The 18,779-nt window shown below is 37.5% G+C and overlaps 1 protein-coding gene across 3 annotated transcripts in view; it reads right to left on the bottom strand.

Moving 5' to 3' along the window:
* The window catches only part of ARL15 (ADP ribosylation factor like GTPase 15), a 224,634-nt gene that overhangs the window by 131,456 nt on the left and 74,399 nt on the right, over window positions 1-18,779 (bottom strand). For all 3 annotated transcript variants that reach the window (XM_037373994.1, XM_037373993.1, XM_037373996.1), the window contains 3 exons: window positions 14,303-14,447; window positions 11,432-11,491; window positions 1,121-1,329 (listed from right to left, as the gene is read on the bottom strand). In XM_037373994.1, the coding sequence (XP_037229891.1) occupies window positions 1,121-1,329; window positions 11,432-11,491; window positions 14,303-14,447 (414 nt within the window). The remainder of the gene's footprint in view (window positions 1-1,120; window positions 1,330-11,431; window positions 11,492-14,302; window positions 14,448-18,779) is intronic.

The raw sequence follows: 18,779 nt of genomic DNA, 5'->3' as shown, positions 1-18,779 counted from the left end.
CCAATATTAGAAACATCACTATAATCCTGTCACATTTACAATTCTTCTTAACACATAATAAACTTAACTTTTATCCTCTATTTCTTTTGGCTAAGAAAAGAGGCATAAATAGCAATAAAGCTGGACAGAAAGTATATACAACTATATGGTATGAATAGCAGTTATCCTACAGATCTGTTTTGCATTGAATTGGCATTCTTCAGAAAGATCATATTTTAGACAAAGAAGTGCATCTAAGAAAGCAACAAGTTTAATAGCACAGTAAGGTGCTGAAACAAGTTTCCACTCTACTGTATTTAAAACCACCACTTACAGAACAAGCAGGAGATTTCACATAAACTTTTTAATAGGAAGAGGCTTTTAAATGACATTTATGAACAGAATGACACAACCAAATTGTAACTTCTTCCTACAATTTCAGAAGAGTATGCAGAACTTCTCAAGAAGAATCAGTAACTTTCAGCATTTCCCCAAAGGTTTCTGACATAATAGGACAGCAAGTAACACAAATTTTTCAGAAACTTAAGAGCAGAAGGTACACTGAATGGAACGATTATATAATTTACTACGTGACAGCTACAAACCAGACAAAGACATTACCCCTTAAAAGAAAGAAATCAGAACAAGTTAAGGACTTCAGCACAAGAATTGCAACTCTGCCCTCACATCAGTATATAGCAGTTCAGAAAAAAAGCTTTTACACAGAAGACAACCTATGGCTGTAATCTACTGCTTTAAGCAGTTGCAAAGAATGGAGTAATGGGGTGCTGCAAGATTAAAACTAAGAGAAAATGAAAAACCAAGCTAAACAAAAAATCACCGTCCCAGCAGTTTTTGATAAGAGTAGTTTAAAAACATCTTTTCTTCCTTAAGCAAAATAAGGAAAAAGCAGAACTGTTTGTACCCAAGTATTACTTGTCTGTTTCCTGGACAACTAAGCGTGTATAGAGGGCACCGGGCTAAGCTCTTAGGGGCTGGGACTGCTCGTGGTCTCTGTACTTATAGTGAAGAGTAACTGAGGCCAGTCCTTAACTAGGATGTCAGGGTAATGAATAATAACCAGGTCAGAGGTGTGCAAATAGCAAACACAAACAGGCAAGATGCTGCCGTGGTAACATACCTCTTGTATGGAGCGAGCTGCCGGTTTGTCTTGATGATTGGCCAGTATTAAAAACGGCAACGTACATAACTGTGGGTGCTGGAGAGCAGAATGCAGTTCGTTCCTAGCAGTTTCTAGATCATCTTCAGAGGAGGCGCTGTCTAATACAAATATTACCCCTTGGGATCCTTGGTAGTAACGACTCCAGTACTTCCTGATATTGTCAGCCCCTTCAAAGACAATAATAAGAACTAATTAAAACAATTAAAAATTGAAGAGATTTAACACTTGTATCTGAAAATAACCCTTCTATTAGATAAAAGCAATGGACTAAATTTTTTCTACTAATTAATTATCACTGAATTAATAAATAGGAAAAAGGTAACCATAAATCCAAGACACACAAATGTCAAATTAACATTGCTTTAAATAAGGAAGAAGTTTGTCCCAATGCCGTTTTCATCCCTGAAAGTTTCTACTCCATTAAGGAGTACTGGCAGAGCTACCATCTTCCAGCGCCACATAAACTAATCCTACACCTTCTCACTGAAGTATCTGGGTACTAATACCTAAACCTTTGCCCGTCCTTTTCTACTTAGCCCTGCAGCTCCTTCCCATAACCCATAGCTTCTGTCATAGCAGTTGCTCATTTCTGAGCATGATAAAGTCTTTAAGTTCATCTCCAAACCACCAGGCAACCACTCCACAATTGGGGGAAAAAGGTGTCAGGAAAGCCTGTTAAAGTAATTGGACACTTAATGAGGACAATGGTGATGCAATAGAGTTGAACAGTGAACAAGGAGCTAAAATGACAACATGCAAAGGCATTCATTTCAACTCCTTCTGCTCATTCAACCACACTAAGGATTCTGAAAGGGCCCAAGAGCAGACACAAGTGACTGTACAGGCTTATGTTCCACAGTAATGTTTAGGGCACAGTTCAGCAGCACTCAGCCATCTCAACAGAAGCCAAGCAGTAAGGTTACCTACAAAAAGCTTTTGTCTCCCCTGGAGAGCAGCGTACATTGTAACACTGAGGTAGGGGGAAAAAAAAATTGTATTTGACAGCTGTCAAACTATCTAAACTATGGTTCGGATATAGGCTATTCTTTGTATGTCTGAATCTGGCACTACACTCAAGGGGACTAACACTAAAAAGTGAACAGCAGTAGCAATACTCTAGTAGAAAACTTGACAGGTCTGCAAGACAGTGATTTGCAGAGATGTGCTGAAGGTAGCCTCCATAGGCCCTTCTTACTTTGAGATAGGGAGAAGTGAACTTTAATGTAAACACACAGATACCAAGTGCTGATTATAATAAAACTCGGTTTTTTAGTGAAACCAAACTGCACAGAAGTTCTGAACAACATGTAGGCACAAAATGGGAGTTTAATTCAACATAATTACTATAAAATTAATGCTATTTAAATAGTCGCTTAATTTACATGTTATGTAACAGAAAAGACATTCACTAAAGAAAGGTGAAGAAATCAGTATCTAAAAAAGAATTTACACCATGTACTTTAGGCATCCAATTCAACGTATTCAAATCTTGACCCACAGAGTTACTATCTTCTCTGTACTGGCCACACTGGAACTGTAAGGACTCCATGCCTGTATTCTGCACCCAGCACAATTTAGGTGGGTAATGAACTTTGTGAACACACACTTTTTCCCACACAGAATGCTGAAGTCATACCTAAACACTTCTGCAAGACATCTAAACTGTTGATTACTTAAAAGTAAATGGGCATGGGATTTAGTCAAGACCTTGCTTTATTTCTCTACTAATATAACCAGACTCAAAGTAACAATGTACAAACAGGACACCTTTCATTTATTTCATCATCAACCTCTGAAGATCAACATTACTTACACAAAAGAGGGACTTCATTGAAAGCTAATTCTATGTTTCTGTACCACCAGAATATCAACCAATTGTACTTGTAAAGAATTTCATAGCATCTGTTAGATGTCCCAGTCTTTCCAAACACCTGTCTATGTCAGAACCAAGTATGGCAAGTTGCTAGAGGGACACTATTTACATAGCCACACACAGCAGTCTGAAGTATCACATTACTTTAAAAAATGGTAGAGAATTATTTTCAATGAACTGAAAGGCCAATACCACGATCAGTTCTTTGAAGGTCTTTTCATCCTAGCAACATAACATCTGTCTTATTTACTCTAAGCTTCAGCCAGCTACTTTTCAATCACATGTCACTGCCGCCAGACTTGGGAGTCTTATCTTTACAACCATACTGTTCCTAAAGAGAAAAACTGTGTGGTGAACTGAAGAACATTTGATCTCTTGTATTCAGGCACATGGAAGAAAGCAGCTCACGGATCCCCATGTGGGACACCAGAGCCAGAGAAGCAGTACGCTGATTTGTTGACCTGTCCTTTTGGTTCAGGTTCTTTAGCTGCTCAACTTTGTTTCTCCACATCAACTGCCCCAAAAGGAAAACCACCAAAGTGTAGTATTGCTTTTTGCTCCAGCCCTGGCCAGTTGTCATTTCACAGTTACAAGAACCAACTAATAATGTCCAACAAAACCTGGTATTTCTTTCAGGATCTCCTATTAGAATAACAACATGCTCTGAACCTGCTTACATTTCATTCCTGAGGAAATTACAGCCTGAAGTTTAAGAATAAGAAAATTTGCACTAAGCAAGAGAGAGTCTGTACCTCGAGGTGCCATTTTAACTCATTTTCTGCCAAATGCATTTGAAAAATTATTATTGGCATCAATAAGCTATCAGCAACTGCAGAACACAATTTCTACAAGACAAGTAAGCTTACTATTCTTCTGCTTTAACTCCTCACATCCAGGGAGTGTAACCTAGTGCATTAGGTAGTATGTTGTAGAGCTACCCCAGGCAGAAAACACTGGCCTGTGAATAGTGATCCACACATCGCACTTCACAGCATGACAAACTCAGTCTCATCGAGCCAGGAGTTGTTTTTAGAAGCACAGTTTAGCACAGACTATCCAATAATTAATCCTTTATTCCAAAGGTTTCTAAGACAGGGATATGTGAAGTCTGAGTTCTTCAGCATTCCAGAATGTAATGTGCATCCATCCATTAAGCACCCTTGGCCTCTCAGAGAACACCAAGATAAAACCAGAAACTTAACTGGTACCCAAAATTACCTATCAAGCAATAGTAACACACGAGATAAGCATTTAGGTTTCAGTCTAATATTCGGTGTTTCTCTAACAACTTCACAGGCACACGGATGTTTCTTCAACCACTTCATGCCTAAATTATGAATAAAAAAAACAAAACCAGGAAAAGGGAAAAAAGAAGGTGGAGAAGAAAAGGGGGGAGTGGCAGGGGGGCAATGGGGAGAAAGGAAAATACGGGAAAATAGGGGTGGAACAGGGGGAAGAAGGGGGGAAAAGGGGGGAGGGGAAGAGTAAAAAGTCTCCATAACATCAGAAAGATATAACAAGAATTCACATGAGACTAGAGAACCTGCTACAGAAAAAGTTCAGTAAAATGTGACCTTAAGCATAGTACTTTCCTCAGACACAGGCAAGAGCCACGACTCATGACTAGGCATATGATTTGTTTCCCTCAGTAATGAACCCACAGGACTGGGCTGAGTCCTGTGATTTGATTAAACTGTCCCATTTACAAATAAACTGGGGGGGGGGCGGGTGTGTGTGTGTGTGTAAAAAACAAAACCATACAACACAGTCACGCTACTTATTAGGGAAAAAAAAACAACAAACAAACCCAAAACATTTCGTAAAACATAGTCTTGAATTACTTTATAAAAGCAAAAAAACCCCAAACCTCTCCTTACCGAGAAATGACAGAGTGCTGTAATTAAAAAAAACAATTATTCAGCATTACTACAAGCCAGGTTTATTTAACTAACTGTTCAAAATTTTAGAAAGTTTTAATTTATAATTTTTAAAATACCAAATAAATATTATTTTTTTTTATTATCTGCCAAGCGCATAGTGTGTCAATATTAACACCATTTATGATTTGTTATCAAAGCCAGTAGTATACCCTCAAATGCCCCCTGGAAGCTTGGGGGAGAAGAGTTTGAGAGCCATGTGCAGTTGAACACACATCCAAAACTGGCTGCACAATTACGCAGTCTTGTAAATGTTATACAAAGTGCAGAACTTCAAATCCTCCTTCCAACTATGAATACTATGTTTAGACCTCCATTCACAGAAGTTAGAGGCTACCTTCAACTCCCCCCTTTTCAATACTTTCAGGAGAACAAAACATTATCATTACTGAAAGCAATCTGAAGGTGTCAAATTTGTTACTTGTCAAACTTGCAGCAAGTCTCCACTGAGAGCACAATGAATGTCACAGAGCTCTTGTTTCAAGATAGTCTAGCCTGTGCGTGAAAGCTTTTTTTGACCTCAAAATACATCACAGCTCTAGAGAAGTTGAATGTGTAGTCTCAAATCCAAGAAGGAACTTTTTTACCTTCCCACCAAAAATAGCTAACCTGGGGCCATGAAAGAATGCAGGCTGAAAACATTTTTTCTACTACTTCAAATAGAACATCCACCCACCTGAAATAGACACCCACCTATTTTGAAGGTTTTGTAGTTGATTTAAAAACTGTATAGATAATTCCTCTTCTGATATAAAACAGATCTTTTCTAATCAGCAAAAAGGTGGAAAAATGCCAAGGAATATGTAAACTACACCACAAAATCTTTTTGCATTAAAGACTGGCCCATGGGTGGGGGAGTAAGAAGGAATGGAATCGAAAAAGAAATCTTTTGCCCATTCTTGCACAATTTTTAAATATAACCTACCCTCCTGCCCCAAGAAAATCTTACGAAAAGAATTTTGAAATAACTGTTTCTAAATCTACATAAAGTATATAGTGTCACTTGCCATCATCTTCTGACAAGGAAAACTGACGTGTTTTCTCAGGTAATCAGGAAGATACCTGAAATCTTAGAATTCTTAACACATTTTTTAGAGATATGGGTGATCCTTATCTGTCTCAGGCACTCTCTCTCTTTAGGTCTCCCAGTACCCCCTTGCAGAAATAACAGCATACAGACTTTTGTTTTTTGGTTTTTTTTAACACTAGCTATTTTTCAACCTGTTAGCTACTTTTTATTACAAATAAAGTAATAAATCCTTTCCAAGATACCTCCTTTGTACATACATGCAATTTGTCCACACTGACAGACACATTCATGCACAGATACAGAAGTTTCCCGCAGGCATAATGTCGGTCACTATTAGATGGCTATTCTGTATTGTTACTGCTTATAAGTAAGTGGCAATACAGATGCTAAACCAAAACCCTCCTCAAGGTTCAGAAATCCCACAACTTTTGCTTCCTAGTGTTTAAGACCAAGTGATCACAGCCTGCTCTCTCTAGCCTTTCAGGTAGTGCACTCCTGTGATCACACACAAGACACGGCAGCAGGGAATTGGCAGGTTTTTTTTCTTAAAGAGGCACATTTTGAGATTGCTAGATCAGCTGTAGTAACTGCAGCAATTCAACAACAATCTAAACAAACAGCATAAAAGAGAAAATCTTCAAAAACACTGAGAAATGATTTTTCTGCCTTTATATTCAATATATTAAAAAAATGAGAAACACACATAAGTTATTGTGCTTATCTTTCTTATCAAACTTAAGTTTATGGAAACCATCTCTGTCATCTCCTGTCTGCCTTCCAGTCTTCCCCTGTAAGATTAATCTGGAAGTCAAGCCTTCAGTATTTTCCCTATTAGCTAACTTAAGTGCTGTCTACAATTCTGAGTCTCCACCTGCTCTGATACTTAAAACTGTTAGAACAACATTCAGGTTGCAAGCACTTGGAAGTTTTAAGAACACCGTATTTACACTTGCCTGCAGAAAGACAATTCGAGCTACTTAGATTTGTATATTTTACTACCACCTTACAATAAAACACGCAATTTGAAACAAACATCTGTTCAGTCAGGAACATAAAGTTCATTAAAAAATCTTACAGATTATTTCAGAAGGAAGACAAGAAAATATGTGTCCTGCAGTATGCTCTAACATTTAATGTTGATGTCTGAAGCTTTAATAGTTTGCAGCAGGTGGCACAACATACTAAACTGGACTCCATGTATGATAGCCATTCTCAAAATCATCCCTGCTTCTTTTTTTAAGTTGGGTTTTTTTTGGTTTAATTTGTTGTTTGTTTGGGTTTTTAAGGCCCCAAACACAGCCCTATAGGGCTAACAAAGAATGACTGGCAACAAGAAAATCATCTGCTAGTTTCCTCTCTACCCATTACTTCATCTCTACCCTTCTTCCACCTCTGCTAGAGGACTCAGTAACACCCAGGACCTCGGAACCCGTGGCAAAACTCCCCAGGCTCTTGACTGCTGCCAGCACCCAGCAAGGCTCAGATCTACCCTCCTCTGAGCTGCGGTCACACCTTTGGTAACAGTGCAGGTAACCTCAAATAAAGCCCAAAAGGAATCTTTCTCTGTAGCACTTAAGACCAGTAGGCTTGTAAAGAAAGCAACAAGTCTACCACAGCCATGTATTTCTGTCTGTTTAGCCCTTCTGCTGACCGGCTCACAAAAGTTTGAATTGCTTTAGCCTTTGAAAGGATCAAGGCCTTTTCTGTCTAGAATCAAAGATTAAAACTTTTTGTTTTGTTTGCAGGGGAGGTCAGAAAATGCAGGTATCATTTCTGATGTGGAAGTAGGCTACCTTGCTCACCCTTTGATTCAGCCTGAAGAAAATGGAGTTGCAACTCCAAGAGGGGACAAAGGCTTTTTAGCAAACCAAAGGACCTAGTCTTCTCTCCACAAATCACCCCATCAACAAAAATCAACTAGCCCCCTCAGCTCACAGAAAATGTAACTGGGAAATTTTCTGTTTTGATTATCATACTGTACATAGCTTTGATAGGCATCGCTTGCATGGCTCCTACTTGTTTTGAATAAGATAGGCAGCAGGTTGTCTATTCACACTGTAAAAAGCTTATTGTAGAAAAAGAACAGTGCAAAGATTGCTACGTTGAATCCGTATTGGCACTTCCTTAGGACTCATGTTAACAAGATCCATAAACAGGTGTAAACGTTCTGTTTTATGCAATGAGCAAACCATGTGACAGAGCCTGGGCTTAGGTACCATTTGAACAGCAGGCATAGTATGTCTGATAGCAAACAGATCTAACTTTAATTGGAAGCTGAATGTCTCTGTGTGACACACCATTTATTGGTGGTTTCAGGTGGTGTGCCTCCAGGCTGGAATTTGTTAGAACAAAGAAAAAGCTTCCTATTTCCTTTGCACCTTCATTATCTACCTTGAGAATAAACCTCAGGGTTCAGCATCCCAAACACTGTTTGTTTCAGCAAAACACTGTCAGAACTTTCTGAACAAAAAATGTTATCATCTGCCTTATTTTTTCAGTCTTTCCCCACCCTGCTCTATGTTCATCATAAATAATTTTATCTTTAGTTCCCACCAAAGATTGCTGCACTGTAACAGAAAATCATCAAATCTGTAATTTCTTTCTGTCCCAGTACTCAGTTGAGTTGCATGATACAGACAGGTATTTCCAGTTATCCTGGTAAAAAGTACATTCTGAGACAATGTGGATGGCACATCTGCACACTTACCTAAATTACATATATTATTTTATGGACTAAATTCTTGGGAAGAAAATGTAATTTGTTTTAATTTCTCAGGGAGCAGGAAGGGATTATTGCTATATCAAAAAAGAAACTTTGAGAATGGGCAGTTCAACTCGGTCAGTAAATAAAGCAAGACCTTTTCAAGTAATTCAAGCAGTCCTATATTTGATTTGAAAGCTATATATATTATTACTTATTCAGGATCCACTTCCAATGTTTTTAAATGTTTATGACATTGGATAAAAAACTTATTTTCTGGGAGTAAGGCAGCCTGTCTTAGGAAACAAACACAATAAAGAAAATATCAGAAATAGGATTTTTTAAATTATATTCTAGTATCATGTACATCAAAGAAAATTTTCTGCAAAAAGAGCACAGCAAACATTGTTCCTGCCCTTAATCCTGAAGGATGATGAAGTGATAATCAGACCAGGTAGAGACAAAATCAGAGAGACTGTTTTACACACAGTTTGCCTGAAAATTTACAATCCCTACAGAAATGAAGACATAAAAATCTCGCTTCATTAGCAGCTCCAGAAAACAACCTGCACAGTTTACTGCAGTAAACTGCAGTTTACCTGCACTGCCTTCAACTTCAAGGAAGGATACTGCTTCAACCAAACAAAAATGACACTAAGTAGTCAGCATGTTTCACATAACTGCTTGACTGCTGAATATCACAACCTTAAACAGTATGACTTTGGCTATAAGTTTTTTAAATAATGGCTGTTTAATATGTTGCTGTATGAAGCTTTCAGTTACCTTAAATTAAATTAAAACTATATAGAACTTTACCCTTTGAATAACATGCAACAATGGACAGTGATTGTTAAGAACTTTCTACTTTCCTCCAAGTTTCCAAGATCAAATGTCTCGACACGGCCTCCATACTATGGTAAAGTGAACCTAAATAACAGTAAAGTAACAACTGAAGGCAAAAACCAGGAATAAGCACAAAATCATAGGCTTCTCTTCAACACCAAAAGCAGATATTGCAAAATAAAATTTAGCAGTGATAAATACGTTAAGATGCTTTTCTTCCTTTTCATACAACAGCAAGAGAGAAAACAGAAAGCTCAGACTTTCCATTCATCAAACAGGAAAACATCTCTCAACTAGAAGATTAAATGCTGACCACCAACTTTGGGAAGAATAAAAAAAACTCTTGGAAGCTTGCCTTAGGTCCCTTACCTAGGCAATGAAAAGCTGTAAGAATTAGTATTTTTCTCCAGTATCTCACAGAAAAAACAGACAATACCATTTCTAAGTAAGACATGTAAACACCCATAGTGAAAGGGAAGAGAAATGAATGATGGAGTAAAAAAATGCTCATAATCCTTCTGTCTTTGGGAAGAGACAAATGAGTGAAAAAAATAAAATCAGGACATGCTGCCATAGAGATCAAAGCGCTCCACTGGGATAAGGTTTTTCTTAACACACATACCTGCATACAGTAAAAGTTGTATGATCAGAAAAGATTAACGGAGACTTTAACAAGGATCTGCTGTAGAATACTCAGATTCAATTCTTGATGCAAACCTGTATTTACCTATACAAATAATGTATTTCATAGAGATCAGGCATCAAAAACGTATTAACTGGGCTAAAAATAATTCACTGTGTTTCAAAAAAAATGCAAAGTGACCTAAATACACATTATGCAGACAACACGCTCAAGCAGAACCAACTCTACCTCTGTGGCATGGTCCCTTTATCAAAGGAAAACTTCTGCTTCTTTTATAGAATACATGCTCAAACAAGAACATGTATGTTTAAATCCGTGGACCAATGGTAGTAAAGAGGAAATGCTATCTTTTTAATATGTGCTTATATCAAAGCCTTCTTGAAACCGTTTCAGATAAGATGACCACCATGAAACTTGATTTCATCTCAAGAAATTCATTCAAGAATCAACTCATACCCAAGAGCATTCAAGAGAGGTTTCAACCTTGCTGAATATCTAAACATCCTAAAGATTCATTCTATTTACAAAGATAATAAGCAAGATCTATAGGAGTTCTAGAATACAAAGATGATCTACTTTTTTTTTTTAATTAGAAGAACATTAGATGAAATTAGACTACACAAGAACTCTCATTAGAAGAGTGTTTTCTTCTTTTTAACAGAGAAGCTTCTTGATCATTTAAGACTCACAGTCAGAACTTGATAGCCAAATAGCTTAGCTGTACACAGACAATTAAAAAACCCACAACCACAAAACAATCATCCCTCCCAAAACCCAACAAGTCCAACAAGAGAACAGATCTCAAAGAATATAATTCACTGGAAGTTGGCTGCCTTTGCAACACTTCAGTGGTGCAGCGAATATACTGGGTTTTGCCAAATGTTCACATAGTTACCTGAACTACTGCTCTTAAGTAAAAGCTTGTATGTACAATAAACACAGGGAACAAACTTCCCTGAGCATTACACTCCAGTTTGCATTTCTGTATAACTTAGCCACTGCAATCCAAAAAATTACATTAAGGAAATACACCACACTTATTTGCCTTCTTCTCCTCTGCTTTTTACTTTTTCTTCTTTGTAGTCAGCATTTGTACAATTTTTCTCATCTTCATCTGCTTTGGTGAAACACAGGTTTTAAATTCCAGCCATACTGATTTATCATTTTTAAATTGAGAAAAACTAACAGTTTGATGAGATTTAGACACTGCATCTTTTATAATCAAAATAATAAAAGCTATACCTCCAAGTTCTTTTACATTCAAGATGGCATTCTGGAATGGCACCGCTTTTATATTAAAACCTACAAACAGAAATAAAGAGTATTAGTAATTTATTTGTTAAAGAGGCTATTTGAAATCAGCTGCACACATTCATAAAAGACTTTTTTCATCAAGAACCAGGATTTTGCATGTGAAATTCTGTTTCAATATCATGTTTAAAAATATCAGTTATAATGGGAGAGGAGAGAATAAATCAGGTTAAGCAATGAAATCTGCAACGATACTACTGCAGTAGTAATACAGAAATAATATATACAATGTGCTGGCACACATAATATTCAGCACAAAACTTCCATTCAGGCCATTTACCATTTGGCAAGGAGCTAGTATGGAATACACCTTTATAAAAACATCTGTTAATCCATTTGGAACTGAATTTTAGATTTCAGACTACCAGTAGTATGAAGTGATCCTTCTGCAATTTTTAGGAGACATGGAAGCCAACATGCAATTCAAATCACTGTTTTCTTACATTTAAAGTTCACAGGTTTTGGTTACACCTACAGCACTAATCCTCTCTACAAATGTTATTAACAGAAAGATCCTCTTACAAACCTAAGTGGTATGTATTAAAATGGTTACAAGCAAACTAGAAGCATCTATGAATCCTCTATTAGGCTGTTATATCCTTAAAACTGAAAAACTTTCCTTTTTTATAATGTGATTTCTCCCTTAATTGAAGATTCAGACAGCCAAGAGAAAGGGAATGTAAAAGGCTCCCAGCAATCCATCAATATACTATGTACTAAATTCTGCCTGTTTAGTGCATACATACATGTAAGTGTATATAGTACATTATATAGGAAAAATTATGTCTGTGCTTTTAGCATAAAATGTCCAGATAGACATTAAATTTATTTCCATCTCGCACAAGCAGTTTCAACATGATTACGTACCTGTGAACTGAGTGCAGAAGTTTTGAAAAAACGTGTTTTACTCCAAGTTTATTAGCTATCATTTAAAAGAAACAAGATGGTTTTTCTCCCCAGATCAGACCAATAAGATATTCCAGTACTCCAACCATGGTCAGTGCTAGATGCAGCAGAGGAAAGCGCAAGAAAATCTGAAGGTAATAATTATGTATTATTTTTGTTGTCTTAAAACAAATCCTAGACTCTTCCGAAGAAAAACTGGAGTGGACCTGAGTGATGTTCATGAGAAAAGCCAAAATACAGGTTGCAGTTTGAAAACTGAGTGGAGTTGTCATGTTTTATTCTTGGATCCTCAACAATATTTTCTGATATAGCACAGATAAGGTACATATGGGTATATTATTATAAGCTGAATAGCCTAGATATGCATCATTTTGGTTTGGATGATGCCTAGTTTTCTCCAGAGTCTGTTTTCACTCCTCCCGCTGCCTAACTACATAATGGTATTTTGTGGCAACTAGCAACATGTAAGACATCTAATTCTTAAATTAATCTTATTTATTATTTCCTTTCATAGAGTTATACTGTTATTTACATTGTTGCTAATACTTCTTTCAAGGTCTCAAGTGTAAAAAGTATAATTTGCACTAATTTAGGTGAACTCTACAGATAAAGCTCAGAAGAGGGGAAAAAAAGAAAAAAAAGGCTGAATTACTCTACAATTTCCTTCTAACTTTTTCAGTTAGACATTGACACCTTGTCCACACAATTAAGTGCCAGATCTCTTCAACAATCCCAATAACACTGCTGTGAAGGTAAAGGGTTAATTATTAATCGTAGAAGAAAAGCAGTATTTTCTTGTACCTGTTCCACTCTGAGTACTTGCAGCTGTATTGAATAACCTTATGTTCTTGTAATTTAAACAAAGATACACTGAAAACCAGTTAGGCTTGCTATGGGACAATATAAAATTCAAGCTCATGAACCACAACTAAAATATAAAGCCATGGAACTACAAAGCAAGTTACTTGCACAACACTCCCTATCTGTTCCCTCAGTAAATCAACTTTAGTAAATTGCTGCGGCCACAGAACCAGATTTCTTCCATCGCTACCACCTAATCTCTCCTCTTTCTGAACTTTGCATCCAGGTATTCCTTTTTCTCACTCCACATGTTTGTTTCTGTTTTGTCTGATGCTGTTTTGTGTTTGGGGGTGGGGGTGTGTGTTTGTTGCTGGGGGTTTTTTTAATCAAAATACCCTTTTAGGTACTAGGCATTCTGGTTCATCTATATCAGCACACATACTCAACATTTTTGGACTTAAGGTACCTTTATCTGTGGCTGTTGTGTCTGGTTTAGGTATCTTCTCAATACCACTGAAACTTTCTGTAATTTTATTCTCTGATGTCACTGTGCCCTTACTACATAAAAAAGTCTCTTTGTTGGTCTAAAAATAAAGGATTATCACCAGAAATGAAAAATTTCCATTACATTTATTCTTTCAATTGCTAGCATATACCACAAGGCAGTACTGACCAAATAGGAGAACAAAAATCCCAACTTAAGTTTCAGAGCATCACTGTCCTATTCTATTTTATAGCAGCACATTCTCCTCTTCTCTGTCCATTTAGCAAGAATGCTTAAAAACCAAAAGTAAGAAGGGAAGAAAGAAATCTTTTAATGTGTGTCTACACTACACTGCTTCTAACAGTTCTACTTTATTACAACAAAATGTATGTTTTGACTTTCAACACATTCCAAATTTTATGTCTTCACGGGTATTCCCCAGTGTATGACCAAACACTGAAAGAGTAAGCAGTGGTAGCTTCAAAGCAATCCATTAGCCTCTTGCAAAAGCAAGGTAACTAAGCCTAAGTTCTGTACCACCTTTGCTGTATGTTCAAAAGTTTCCTTTGGGCAATGTTACAGCACACCATGGAATAAAGACAGCATCCTACCTGTGGTAGAGACTATATTATCTGGGCTTTCACTGCAAAGCTGTGATAGAAGACTTGTCTTGCCAGAACCAGTGAGGCCTATGCAAACCAAGTCATATTCAGGTCGTGGTGGTGGCGGTCCCTTGCAGCAAAGCGCTCTGAAACACTGCCAAGGTAGGGAAAAACAAACAAAACAAAAACAAAAGGAAGAAGTTACTTTTTTTGCAAATACGTATTCCATAAAGTTCTAAAAATCAGGTTTATATAATTTAAGGGTATTGGAGATAAGCAAATCATTGTTCCAACTTACTGTTTTGACAAAATCAACAAGTAATAGACTGAGACCACCTCAACTAAAATCTACAACAGCTTTATAAAGAGACATAAACATATCCATTAACTTTTCACCTAAACCTCACAGAGGTCACACCTCAAACTGGATTGAGGGAAGTGACTGCCATTTCTTTAATAGCATAAACAGTGCATATACAGCAAGGCAGGCACATGCCCCACTCAGCTCCGTGGTTGGGTATGTATGTATGAGTTTGCTCCCTGTGCTAATTCCATCCAGTATCTGGTGTGAACATTAGAGCAGCTCCTGAACAGCTGTTGTCACAGGAAAGAATGAGAGAACTCTGCTCCATTGACATCGCTCCTGGGCTTGCTTTGTCATGTGTTTTACTTTACAGTATCAGCTGTCAAAGAGTACATGTTATACAGAAATAAATTTTGCTGGGGTCAAAAATACCTGATCTCTCGCTTTCCCTGGCAAAGCATAAATTAATCACAATATGAAGAATAATAATCTCTTACACAAAGCCTACTTCAGAGTTCTCCTCACATCTCTTAAATAGTATTGCCAAAGTAGGCCAAGCTCATCCAAAAGCCCTTAGTAAGGTTCATCAAACTTTTCTTTATATGTAACACGGAAAATTTTTATGTAAAAATTTAAAAAGTACCATTCTGGGAAAGCTAGAAAGTTTGTTTGTAAGGTAGGGGGTAAAATTGGCCACTTGTGTCCAAGAATGACTTTTACCACCCCAATATATATAAATACCTTTTTCCCCAGTATCTGTCACCTTCAAATCAGAGGAATACAAGGAGGGAAAATGTTTGTGCAATTGCTCCTCTGTCACACATTCTGTCTTTACATAGTCCCAGCTCTTCTTTTCCATCTTAACAACAAGCCAATCACTAAACTGGGTAAAGAAATGCAGTCTTGAAAACCTTAACCTAGTTTGTCTGCACGACTACCCAGGATCTCCCATTGAGGGCTACTGCAAGAACAGAGAAACCAAAGAGACGTCCGTAAGACACTGCTGCAAATAGTGGAGTCTGGCTCTGTGAGCTAGTCATCCAAAGAGAACATGATTATAAAAAGACAGCTCACTGAATGCAGAACTTTTATTGGATTCTTTCCCTACAAATGTAAAGTTATTGTACATGTTGCTGAAACAGTCTTCATTGGTTTAAAGAAGCAAAAGGTTAAGTTCAAGAAAAGTTATTAAATTCCTTTGATACCTTTTACAAACGTGAAAGGAAATATTTTAGGAGTAAAGACATTTACAGTAGCAGTTAAGATGACCAAAGACATAAGGTTTTAAAATTCAAAGCTTTGCCTCTATTGAAATTTGACTCAATTTTTTTTTTTCAGAAGGGTTTTCCTTCATATATGTATCCATAGCTTAACGGAGTAATCATACCTTCTAGCTTTATTCACTGAGGTCAGTTTATATTTATAGCGCAGATTCTACACAGCCACAGCAAATATTCTACTCTGGTACTTAAATGAGAAAGGCCAATTGAGTTCATTGAACAATATAAGCTACTTCAGAGTTTCCACTTAATGAATATCAGGCTGAAGGCCACATAAAATTCTTCAAAGCTTGCCAGAGCTCCTGAGGCTGTGTGTCAGACCCTTCGCAGCCAGTCTTTAAAAAGGATTCAATTCGTCCTCATCAGCACAGCATCTCTGCAACAACTTCTTGATGTCATATTGAAGAAAGATAAAGGAGTAGAGGAGCCGAGGAAAGCCTCTGCTTCTCTCTGTCCAGACACAGTGCAAGTTCTTATGCAACCAGATATGATTCTTGCAGCCCTGATGACGTTTAATAGCCTACAGTTCTGTCAAAGATAATTATTGCTCTTTGTATAACACATATGGAGGCTCTGCGTGTGACAGAGGTACTCCACAGGCTGCTTTTGTGAAGTTAATTTATCCCTTTAGTGCATATTTCTTCAGTCCAACTTAGTCTGGAGAATCTTTTCATGCTGTTGATGAGATGTATGATCAAAACTCCAGGTCAAATTGCATGTCCAAAGCAGCACGCATAGACCTGCCACCCACCCAACTCATCCTTCACCCATTAAACACAGTTAGGTATCTAAGTTCCTAAGACACAGCAGACGGAATCCCAGAAGACAGGGAAATGGCTTTCTGCAGAACACTCTTTGATTTGATTTGATATGATTCCCCTTATCTTTGTTACATTCATGGCTCTGTCCTCCTGCAAGGCTGATTTTCTTCAGTAGATATTTTTGTGTGGTTAGATTGAAAAAAGACTTTAAATATTCTAGCTTCAAAAAGCTGCTGAAATTTAAGCTGGTTTGTACAGCAGTTACCACTGGCTAACATGAGAAATTCTACAGCACACTTTAGGGGATATTTGTAGTTAAATGTTTTAATTTTATAAACTTGTTTTGCAGTCCTTGTTACTCAAGCTCAATGAACATCTCTTCATCTCTTCCATTGGAAATATCGCTACATAAACAGTCCAATCACTGCCTTCCTGTTCTCTCAGCAGCTTAAAGTTACTTGGCCCCTAACAAAGTCAGGGCTATTTAAGCATCCATTAAAGAGACTCTGTTGTCACAACTTTGGCAGCTGCATCTAGTAGCTGCACAAGATCTGTGGAGAGCAGAAAATTCAGAGGTCATTGACCATGCAAATAAAATTACATCCTATATTCTGCTTTTGATTATAGACAGGAAATGAGTCCTGAAATATTTTATAAAGCATGGACTAGAGCTACACCATTATTTAAGATGTCGTCACGTATTACAGTGCAGTTGAAATGCACAGAACTGCAATAAATGTGTATTAATAACTAAAGAAGCCATTCCTGAAATCCAAAACACAAATCTATCAAAAACATTGAGACAGATGTTTAATTCACAACTTGTGCTCAGTCCTTTCCAAAACTGGCATTCTTTCCACTCAGTTTGAACAATCCAAAGGGCATAAGAGACAACCTGCCTGGTCTTGAAACACTTGTCAGATATGGACCTATAAGGTACTTTCATTGATTCCCAAACTTGATTTGCTCAATGAGTGACTGCTCAATAAAAGGCTGCCTTTTAGGTATTATAAAACAACTCCATACCCATATGAGATGACGCACAGGGAGTCCTGGAGAGGGCAGAAAGAAAACATTCGACTACCACCAATACAAGTCAAGGAGAGCTAGCTGGCATAGTCACTGAAATGTTGTTTGGCATAAGGTCATGCATTTCAGCCCCACTACCAGCAACAAAAAAGGAACCATATTTTTTGGAGCCTGTCAGGGTATGACCTTACATACTTTAAAGGGAGAGACATGTCAAACCAACTGTCAGTTTTCATGATTTTTGAGAACATCACACTCAAAACTCTTTATAGGCATTGGACCAGGAAGAAGCAGGCAAAGAGACAGGCAGGGAGTTAGGAATTATTTTCTTTTTTTAAATGAACAAGCAGACTTTAAAGTACTGAAAAGAAAACAATACAGTATCTTGAAAAAATGTATGCATTTAGCCAGTTTTGGAAAAAAGGATGTATTTATCCAGGAAACTGGGAGTAATTAGGTGCTGCCGTCTACAGAAAATTGCAATATTCAGCACCACTGTTACTTTCATTTTACTTGTATGTGTGCGTGCATCCTGCATTTGCACATACAATCATTAGCAAGAGCTAAGGGAAGAAGTTAGCCAGACCTACCCTTGCTCAGGGATTTCTAGACCAGCCAGATGATTCCAGTTTTAGGTGGATCAGTATGTGAGCTGACAAATGTGGACAGCATCCCTTTAAGGTCCTACGGAGATTTCTTCTGGGAAAAGCATTAAATATTGTCTCTATAGCAGGGGTGGCCAAACACTTCTGGTATATGTGCCACTCAGAGACCACGGATTGAAGCTCTGGGCAGCAAACATGCCTGAATTACTACTTTCTCCAATGCATAACACTGCCTCTGGCCATTGAGTCTGTCTTTGCCTACTCATTGTACTTCTCGTTTCACTCTCCTTTTTGGGGTGAAATAGTCCATTATTTCTGCTTTGTTCTGGACCCATCTCCTGTCTGTTTCTTTTGTTGCTGCTGTTTAATAGGGGCAAACAGAAGCAAGGGATTTCATGCTTAGTTGGTTAAACGCACACACTCTCATGCAAAACCACCCTAAGTTAGTGCAACATTAATGCTAACAAATCAAGCATTCAGAGCTCTTGAAATCCAGAATTAAGACTG

Source organism: Falco rusticolus, chromosome Z (genome assembly GCF_015220075.1).
Source record: "Falco rusticolus isolate bFalRus1 chromosome Z, bFalRus1.pri, whole genome shotgun sequence".
NCBI classification, from domain to species: domain Eukaryota; kingdom Metazoa; phylum Chordata; class Aves; order Falconiformes; family Falconidae; genus Falco; species Falco rusticolus.
The sequence above is the reverse complement of the archived record's forward strand: the minus strand, read 5'-3'. Positions and strand labels throughout refer to the sequence as shown.